Here is a 10,623-nt window from a genome sequence, read left to right as displayed (position 1 = left end):
GTTCCCAATACTGACCTCAGTGGGCAACGTGTTCCCAATACTGACCTCAGTGGACAATGAGTTCCCAATACTGACCTCAGTGGGCAATGTGTTTCCAATACTGACCTCAGTGGGCAATGTGTTCCCAATACTGACCTCAGTGGGCAATGTGTTCCCACTACTGACCTCAGTGGACAATGTGCTTTGCAAGCTGGGCTGGTTATATACAGTCACTTCTTGAAAAAAGCTGAAGGAAAATGTTGGTTGATACAATCCACCAGTTCACCAGTCTTTCAGGTATATAGTCTACATATCTAACATCATATGAGCACAGAAATTCATACAGCACATTAAACATTTGGATGATATGGAGAAGATCTTTTTGGCTTGACGACATTTAGTTTGTGGCAAACTCCACTTACATTGTTACGCATTAGCAGTATGAAACGACTAACTTCACCTATTGCTTAAATGTCTGAGATACTTTACCCTTCCAGGTAGACTGCATACCTGTTAGAAAGCTACCTGTGAGGCTGTGTACTTAGTTTGCATATAAGTAAGACTGGATATAGTCAATGCTAATCTTGGATTGGATCCAAAATCATTTTGTGATAGTGGAAGCAATTCAAAGGGCCTTGATTCTCTGGGGAGCTGAAACTACTTTTATCCTTGTCATCTTTCCCAATTATCGGTATTTTTAGTTACATGACATCTTTCAGAATTCAAGTTTAATGAGAAATGATAGAGTGTCTCACCAATCTTTGCTAACTTATCCCTGTCAGAAAAGTCTTGGGCAGTTTCTAAGGGCAGTTCAACATTGAAATTGTTTTATAATGTGTTATTTTCCAGGTACTTTGAATGTGCTTTTGCGATTCAAAGGATTCAAAGGATCAACCGTAACTGAAAATCTCATCTGGACTATGTCCGGAAACCAAGGGGAACAGTGGATGCATGCAAATATCAACATCAATCCAAGTGGAACTTTCCAGGTGAGAATGTGAAAGTAATGTGAGTACAGAGACACAGGTATTTCTACAATATTACAGATTATATGGATATTGTGTACATATAAAATTCACTTTTTAAAAATGCCAGCCACATTTTATGTGAGAAAAATGCAAAGAAGCATTGCAAATGCAAAGACACCTTTGTAAAGCTAATGGCACAGATTTGTACTGTAGCCTACCAGCATATGATGGGTTAATTAATTTATTAAACCTTGGTGGAAATTATCATGGAATCATAAAATTCCTACAGTGCAGAGTGAGGCCATTTAGCCTGTCGATTCAGCAGCAACCCTCCAAAGAGAATCCTGCCCCATCCCATGCGTGCAGTGACCAAAAGTGTAAGGAGTAAAAAACAATGTGAATCGGGGAGAAGAGAAATTTTGTTATTATTTGTCCAAAAAGAGCCTCTAGCTTGCTCCATCAGAGTTGCAAGGTGTCACTCTGAGAATTTCCGGAATTCCATCCTACAGGTACAAGTCACCCACACTGTTTATTAGAAGGGGCCCTTTGTTGGAGTTTGGTAAAAGGTTGACGTCCTTAGCAATCAGTGACTGAAAGTTTTGCTCCACTGGGTTGCTGGGGGCAGAGCTGGCTCTTTGTGTCTCTTTGTAGGGTGACTATAGACTAGTTATAGTGTCACCTTACCCTGGAATCTGCTAACACCCTGAAAAAAATCCTCTGAAAACAATTGCATGTAAGTAGATGAATTTGTTCCATCAAGGCAAGATGAAATGTTTTCCACTGTATTGCAATTCTGTGTTGGTAATTGTCATCGTAACATCGCTCTGGCTTTGCACTGTCATTTGTTTCCTTAGAAAATTAGCTTCCTGTCTAAAAGCTGGTTTTCATTCTCAAGAGAAACTCAGGTCTTTTAGAGTCCAGACTGCTAAATTAAACTGTTATGTCCTTTCAACATACAGCCCACTGGGTTTCAACTAAATCTGCTGGAACAAAATTTAGTGGTGACCTTTAGCATCACTTGCTTCATTCTCGTCCATTATATTGTACTGATTCCAGACCCAAGGCACTCAATTAATAAAAGATTCTGTGGAATGGTTTTCGGAAGTCATTCAAAGCACTGTAATTTTTACATAGCTGTTTCTAAGATGAAACTATATACAATGCCTACTATTGTACTATTTGCATCACATCAGAAAACAATGGCATTTTAATTATTTGTAAGTTTTTTATTCTTTTTGTGGATGTATGTCAGGAATGGGGACAATCACTGATTGACACAAGTTAAAATAATCTTTCTGGATCCTCTGATATCTCATTTGGGTAATTGACTTATGATCTGGTACTGAGACATTGTTCCGTTTTGTATTATATGCTGATTTTAACTACAACACCAATGGTGATTTCTGTAGTTAGTCTCATTGTCCTGGGCTAAAGAAGCGAATGAAAATGAACCATGACTGATGCTCCAGATCAATCTACTTTGAAAGTATGTTTTGTGACAATAAATGAGGACAGGGTTAGACTCAGGTCTGTCACGTCTCTTAACCCTTCCAGGTGACACAATGTCACTTTCCAGGTGGCAGGTTGGGTCAGTGCGCAAGGAACCTAGATTCAATTCCAGCCTTAAACGACTGTCTGTTTGGTGTTTGCGTGGGTTTCCTCTGGATGCTCCTGTTTCTTCCCAGAGTCCAAAGATGTGCCAGTTAGGTAGATTGGCTATGCTAAATTGCCCAAAGTGTTCAGGGATGTGCAGTCTAGGTGGATTAGCTGTGGGAAATGCAGTGTTATAGGATAGGGGACAGGTCTGGAGATGCTCCTCAGAGGGTCAGTTTGAATTTGGTGGGCCAAATGGCCTGATTCTACACTGTAGGGATTCTGTGATCAACACACTATTGACATTACCTGTTGATGTGGAGTTGCATTGCCAGAACGCTTGAAGTAGCATGCACCCCTTTTATCAGAGATAGAACCAAATACTCAAATAATCTTGCCAATATTAGTGCAGCACAAAATTGGTCCAAAAATCATGCAAGGCAAGCTTGCCTTCAGTGCCTTTAGATTCACAACAACAAAGGTTAATTCAGAGCCAAGAACAGAGTGCTCACTACTGCAGACTGCTAGAAGTGATGAAAACATCTATCCCAACCTTCAGAAAAAAAAACATCAAGCCATTAGATAGCAAGACTTATTCATCAGGTCTCTAATGCACCTCTATGTTACATTCAAAGCAGACCTTTCCCATTTCTATATGCTCTGGACCAAGCCCATGCCCATCACAATGTCTTTCTCCCACCACCACCCAGGTTGACCACTCTGCAGGCCCATCACCTTCCTCCGTCACGGACTAATCCTCTTGCCTGGTCACAGATACATCACCCACCCACCTCAGGGCCACCCTGCTACCACGATCGACCCCGCTACAAACCAATGCCCCCACCGAGATGCAGGCCTCTCTCCTGCTCTAGCCTACCTCCACGCCCCATGACACTGTGGCTCATCACAGATCCATGCCCCACCACATTCCCCAGCCGTTGCAGGCCGATTGCACCCTCCGTACCCATAGAAGAGAAAGGCCATTGCTAACCAATAACAGAAACCTACTGCAGCACTATCGATTAAATTGGTACGGTGCAATTCATAAGCCTACAAGGTACTCCGCTATGTGCAATCATTTTCCATATGTTCAATCTTCATTTACTGATCTTGCATGTAGCCCTTTGATCGTGGGAATGGAGCAACTGTTTCCATCCGCAATCCTAATTTAATCATTCAATTTGATGCTGTACAACAACAGTACTCATAAATATTCAAAGATTCACAGACAATAATAGAAATATGCAGCACAAGACTGAAATAGATTCTGTCACATAAATCACATTTTACATCCATTAACAGAAAAGATAAAAACACTTAAATGATGAGACTAATTCAATGACAGTGTTTGAAACAATCTGTACGGGCTATTGAATGGAAGCAATTTAACTTCATGACATTTGATACTTTATGTCAGCGTGGCTCAGTATTCAATAGCACCTTAGAAAAGGTACAGTATGGAAAGAGGCCATTCAGCGTACCTGATTTGAAGAAAACTACCACCCATTTTAACCCCAACTTCTCGCACTTTTTTCCAAGCCTTGAAGATTACACCGTTTTTATTTGTTGAGGGTTTCTGCATCCAGCTTCATGCTGGTCATTGAATTCCAGGCACCCACCTTCCATCCTCTGGAGGAGCTGTTTTTTCCTCCCCTTGTACTCTCTACTCCTTTTACCAATCACCTTAAATCCAAGAAAATATGTCTTCACTGACCACTCTTTCCAAGCACCTTATAATTTTGTACACCTCCATCAAATCACTCCACAGCCTCCTCTGTTCTAAGGAAACAACCCTAATCATTTTTTAAAGTTTAAAATATACTTTGTTCAATATATATATAGTCACCAACACAGTTTGGTTCTGTACAGTAATATACCGAGGAAACAAACAAACATTGGAGTTTGGCTCTACCCAAACAAACCAAAGGCATCTCTTCCTTGAACCAAGCTATATTTACATGTATTTGAGGGACCAATGACTGAACAGACACCCAGTTAGCTATCCAATCTTTCTTTGTAGCTGCAATTTTCCAGCTGTGACACCATCTCCTCTGTATTCTGTCTATAGCAATTACGTCCTTCAGGTAATGCAGTGACAAGAACTGTATGTAAATTCCAGCTATGGCCTTCTCCAATAAAGGAAAACATTTCATGTGTTTACTTTATCACCTTATCTATACAACCTTCAGGGGCCTATGCATGTGCAATCCAAGGTCTTTCACTACCTCTTTTCCTCTCAATATTCTCACAGCACCAAATCAGATGGCTCTGAGCTGAAACCCCACTCCAGAGGCTTGAGCACATAGTACGCCATTGAGATAGCAGCCTACACTAAGGGAATGCTGCATTGTTGGAGGTGTCATCTTTCAAAGAAATTTTAAAGCAAAATCCTACCCACACAAAGGATGATGTACAAGATACCATTGCACTGGTTGAAGAAGAACAAGAAATTTCTCCTTGTGTACCCCACCAAACATTGATTATTACACCAAAGCCACTAAAAATCAATTATCAACAATTAATAAAGTAACAACACGAAGAAGCTTGACAACATCCAAGACAGAGCAGCCCACCTGATTGGCACTACATCCACAAGCATCCACTCCCTCCACCACCGACCCTCAGTAGCAGCAGTGTGTACTATCTACAAGATGCACTGCAGAAATTCACCAAAGATCCTCAGACAGCACCTTCCAAACCCACGACCACTTCCATCTAGAAGGACAAGGGCAGCAGATATACTGGAACACCACCACCTCTAAGTTCCCCTTCAAGTCACTCACCATCCTGACTCGGAAATATATCGCCGTTCCTTCATTGACACTCATTCAAAACCCTGGATTCCCTCCCTAACGGCATTGTGGTCTCCCAACAACATGTGGACTGCAGTGGTTCAAGAAGGCAGCTCACCATTACCTTCTCAAGAGCAACTAAGGAAGGGCAATAAATGCTGGCCAGCCAGCGACGCCCACATCCCACAAATGAGCTTAAAAGAAATGTGTGCAAACTTGCTGGTTGTCACTTTCCCTAATTGCAATAGTTACCACATGTAAAAAGTATGTAATAGCTGTGAAATGTTTTAGGATTTCCAGAGGTCAAAAAAAGTGCTAGATAAATGCAAATTCTTACTTTTTGGAATTTATGTCAATAAACAATTGTAAACTTCCACATCAAGTTTTGAAATTATACAACACATTGTCAGGGATAAATGTCTAAAATGTAATGAAGCTGCTGGATAACTTTCTCTTCATGCTCCATATATCAGAGGAAGATGGATGATATTTGCTGCTTTCATGGTTCAGTATTGTCATTTGAGGCATTGCCGACATTGTATGGCAATCTTGTAAATGAGGCAGCACTGTTGCAACAAGTAGGTCCCTGAAAGAGATAAGCAGTTGGAAACATAAAGGCAGTGATCACAGTGCTTCATGATTGTGTATGCATGAGCTTGTGGAGCCAGAAGAACAACTTAATGCTTGAATAGTGTTTTTAACATGACGTATTTAAATTGTACTTGATTAGCACTTTCAATAGAAAGGTTATGAGCAGAATCTTTTTGCAACATTTGTGGCAGAATTGGCGAGAAATCCGGAAAGGCCTATCTCAACATCAAGAGCGTTTCCCACATTTTTTATGCATTTGCTGAGTGGTTTGGCAAGTTTCTTGCTTGGCAGCAGCAACTTGCCAATTAAGGGGAATTATTGCTTTTAAATGCTTTATTAACACCACAGCACTCCTCATTAATATTCAGCTTCCTATTTTAACAAATACGCTGAAGAAGCTAATGTCACCAATTTTCGACGTGGAAGTCAGAGCGGGTATCTGGTGGCTACAGCTTGCCACTTGCTCCAAAGGGTGTCAGTGGTTGACATAGGCACCAATGTCCACTTCAATGCATCCAAAATATGCCACCCTCTATGAATGCTCATGACACATGTCCATTTCCAGGTTGCTTCTGCACTTCAATGCTGCAACTTGGGCTGCACCAGTAACTATCATTGTAATGCTGCAGCAAGGACACAATGGGGTCAGAGACATGTACCCAGCTCAAGGACTGGACCAGACTGCATCTCCAACTCTTCGCTCACTCTCACCGTGCTTGGTCTCTCCAACCCTGCCTGCTTGCTCACAGCATCATTGACTTGCATTACCTTTCCTTGACTTTCTGCACTTTGACCCCCAGCCAGAGATACCAGGCTCACATTACTGCTGTAATAAAACAGACAACAGCAGATGCTGGAGATGTGAAACAAAAACAGAAATTGCTGGTGAAACTCAAAGGTCTGGCAGTAACTGTGGCGAGAAACCAGAGGTAACGTTTTGAGTCCGGTGACTCTTCAGCAGAACTGTTAGTAGCTATGAAAAAGTAATATTTATGGAAGCCTGCTCCAGTGTTCCAGTGAGCTTTTGCACAAGTTCAAAGAGCAATATCTCATTTTCTGCTTTGGAGACTCTGCAGCCTCTAGGACTCAATATTGAGTTCAATAATTTTACAGCATGAGGCCATCCTTCCATGTTTTTTAGCCACCCCTATACCCTGGTCCTCACTTTAGTACAAACAACCCATCCTCACATTTTCCTAGGCCTACTATTACTTTATGCATTGTGCATTGCTTTCAGTGCAGCTCATCCATTTTCTCCTACTGTTAACTCTTATCATCACTTATTCAGCTTTTCTTCTGTGCTGGCCTGTTATCCACAATCTCCTCGTTTACCCAACTCTTTCAAATCTCTCTCCCTGGGCTCTGTCTCCACATTCGCTCACCTCTCCCCTCCATCAACCACCTCCACAATCCCCCTCCCTCCATAATTTTGGCTTCAGCACAAACATCACGATTTCCAAGCTGCTAACAGTTTGGCTGAAGAGTGACCAGACTCATAACATTGTCTTCTCCCCACAGAAACTGCCAGACTCATTGAGTTTCGTCAGCAATTTCTGGTTTTGTTTCCCAGTACTGCCATGCCATTTAGCACAAACACAAAATTGGGAAGCTTGTCATGGCTGTTAGCAGACCTCAGTCAGGGGAGAGTAAGCCTTCTCTCAGGGGTAGGGGTGAAAGATGTCAGGAGTGGCTTCTGATACCAGTTCAGGAGCTTGGACACAGTCAGTCAGCTATTGGGTGGTCAGAGTTAGGATCCTCTCCTCATTAGGGATGATGAGCTGAATATCAGGAAGTCCACTATTATCCTAGATTCTTTCTGTCCCATTGTGGAATGTTTCTTCTCCTGTAATAAGAGGGGAGGCAGGTACGAAGGAAAGTTAAAGTGGGTGGTACAGCTGGTACGTACGTCCTGACTGAGTGAGTAGGCAGTACAGAGGGCATGCAGAGTTAGTGATGGTTGGAGTTCGGATGGGTGAATTCAAGTGAAGCAAGTTGTTACAAACAATGCTGAGTGTGTTAGAACATGAGCCGAAATGGGCAATGGGCTACAGCAGCAGAGATAAAGTGAGTGTGATGTATTGGAGAGAACAATGTGGTATCAACACTGGTGGAGAGGAGAAGGTCATTGACATTTTTCCTAAAATGCTGGGCATTCCTCCAGAGGCTGACTCTGCACTGATCCGAGTGGCTTCCTCTTCTGGCCTTGAGGTCCCACATGTGTGCTGCCCATCCAATAGGACCATTAGGTCCTTGCCTGCAAAGCAGGGCACGATTTCCCCCTATCTGCCATGTCTGGATAAACATCAGGAACCATTCAGGGCAGTTCCAGACTGACAGTGCTGGTCCAGGTGCACAATGGTCTTTGGCACATTGGCATTGGTGCTAGGGATCCTGGGATATCCCAGCAGTGGTGTGTTGTTCTGGGGATTTAAAAGGAGTTTGAAGTTAATATAAAGGGTGCATTGGGGTGGGCTAGATAATTAATGGAGTGAGTTTGGGAAGATGCAGTGAGAAAATTTGGTAGGCTCTACAGTGAAAATCCCTCCAAAAAAAAAACTCCACACAACTGGCGTTTAGCCAAAGAAAATTAAGATTCAGCTCTGCATTTGCAGGATGTGAATTTTTCAGGTATCTGTTGTGCTTCTGATTGGACGTCTGAAATCTTGGCAACACGGCATGATAACTCGACATTTGAACAACTGTTCACTCTAATTCCAACTGCAGCCACATTATTCATTTAAATTCAGTCGGGGTTATGTTACACTGGAATACTCCACACTGGGATGATAGGTTGACAGTTTTGACTAAAAGCTAGTATTGTATAGAGAGATTCTGAGAATAAAAACAGATGCAAGCACCAAATACCATTGTACCTCATAGAAATCAAACTGTTCAGGCAGTTGGCCTGTGACGTGGGACAGGCTGGTCAGGGAGAGAGGAGTTCTGCTCCAGCTGCACGATATTAAGCAGATTGTTTTTTTTTTAAATGAAGTATCTGGAGGGAGTTAGCTTTATGTGTTCTTTAGTATTTAGTCTTTTTGTACAGTTGTGCAATATAAGTTGAAACTATGTGCTGAAGCGAAGTTGATCACACTTGGTTACATTTTACTTTCCTAAATGAGAAAGTGGAGAAGTATTTTATGTAAGCGTATTATTTTCAGCCATGGTGTGAGGTTGAAGCAGAATGTAACTTGCTAAAAGTGGCTAAAATAAAGATCTGTAGTTTAAAAATTGTCGTCCCAAATCAATAATTTACATTTCCTCGGTAACAAAATGATCATGGCACCTTGGTCCGTGGAGCCATTGAAGCAGGAGAAGAGGAAGGTAGTTGTGGTAAGGGACCACTTAGTTAGAGGAATTGATATTGTTTCCTGCAGCCAAAGTGCAAGACCCAATAGTAATGTTGTCATTCCAGTGTTAGCATGAAAGACACCTCCTCATTCCATAAGACCATAAGACATAGGAGCAGAAATTAGGCCATTCAGCCCATCGAGTCTTCTCCACCATTCGGTCATGGCTGATAAGTTTCTTAACCCCATTCTCCCGCTTTCTCCCCATAACCCTTGATCCCCTTGACAATCAAGAAGCTATCTATCTCCATCTTAAATGTGCTTAATGACCTGGCCTCCACAGCCTTCTGTGGCAGTGAATTCCATAGATTCACCACTCTCTGGCTGAAGAAGTTTCTCCTTATCTCCATTTTCATAGATCTTCCCTTTACTCTAAGGCTGTGCGCTTGGATACTAGTCTCTCCTGCCAATGGAAACATCTTCCCAACATCCACTCTGTTCAGGCCATTCAGTATTGTGTAATTAAATCCTAGATAGAAACGTGGATTTGTTGTGTGGTGTACGTGGATACCAACAACATAGGTAGGAAAGGGAGAAACAGTTTCTGCAGAGAAAGCTGTAAGACATATTACTTTAGGCCTTGTCTCAGATGACTTTGGTGTGTGTTCTCTAAAGTCCAGGGCTTGAGGCTTCTGGCCTGCTAAGGCTCTCCTGAACACATAACAGGTGAAACTTAATCAGCTTGACCTGGTGGAGACATTTGGCTTCCTGAAGAGGGGGGTTAGTGCAGTAGAGCACCACTGGGGTGTCCTGGGATGGCACTCCCTTGGTGACCCTCTGTTTCTTCTCCTGTTCATCAGTGTGCGATGGCACCACCCTCCCCAGTTGAGGGGATGGAGTCACCTGGAGGGAGGTCACAGTGCCTCAGTCCCCTCTGAACTGGGTCAAATGATGGAGTAAAGGACTCTACACAAAGCTGGCATACTTTGATTGCTCACTGCTGCTGGCTGTCCATGGTGACAACCACCTCTTTCATATAGGCAACCTTGAAAATGCATACTTGAGGCATACCATCAGTCAGAACTGTCCCCTTTGCCCTTCACCCCTGTCCATGCATGATTGTTTATACTTCTGCCAGACTTTCCTCTACTTGTCTCTACATCTCCATCAGCTTATTTCATCTGGAGGCTCATTATCTATACTAGCTCTAGCAGAGTCTTGTTACCCAGCATTCTTTCCTGTCAAAGACTTTGACTATGTGTTCTTGCTCTAGCTACAAGTGCTGGGCTCACCAGACTGTGAACCTGAGCCTACTCTAGATAGGTGTAGAGCTGGATGAACACAGCAGGCCAAGCAGCATCAGAGGAGCAGGAAGGCTGACGTTTCGGGCCTAGACCCTTCATCAGAAAA

General features: G+C 42.6%; 1 protein-coding gene across 1 annotated transcript in view; it reads left to right on the top strand.

Annotated features, from left to right (window-relative positions):
• The window catches only part of mdga2a (MAM domain containing glycosylphosphatidylinositol anchor 2a), a 570,544-nt gene that overhangs the window by 546,705 nt on the left and 13,216 nt on the right, over nt 1-10,623 (top strand). The window contains exon 15 of the mRNA XM_048600082.1: nt 829-968. Coding sequence (XP_048456039.1) covers nt 829-968 — 140 coding nt within the window. The remainder of the gene's footprint in view (nt 1-828; nt 969-10,623) is intronic.

The sequence above is a fragment of the Rhincodon typus genome, chromosome 8 (assembly GCF_021869965.1).
Source record: "Rhincodon typus isolate 14 chromosome 8, sRhiTyp1.1, whole genome shotgun sequence".
In the NCBI taxonomy this organism is placed as follows: Eukaryota; Metazoa; Chordata; class Chondrichthyes; order Orectolobiformes; family Rhincodontidae; genus Rhincodon; species Rhincodon typus.
Note: the sequence above shows the minus strand (reverse complement) of the source record. Positions and strands in the feature narration are given on the sequence as shown.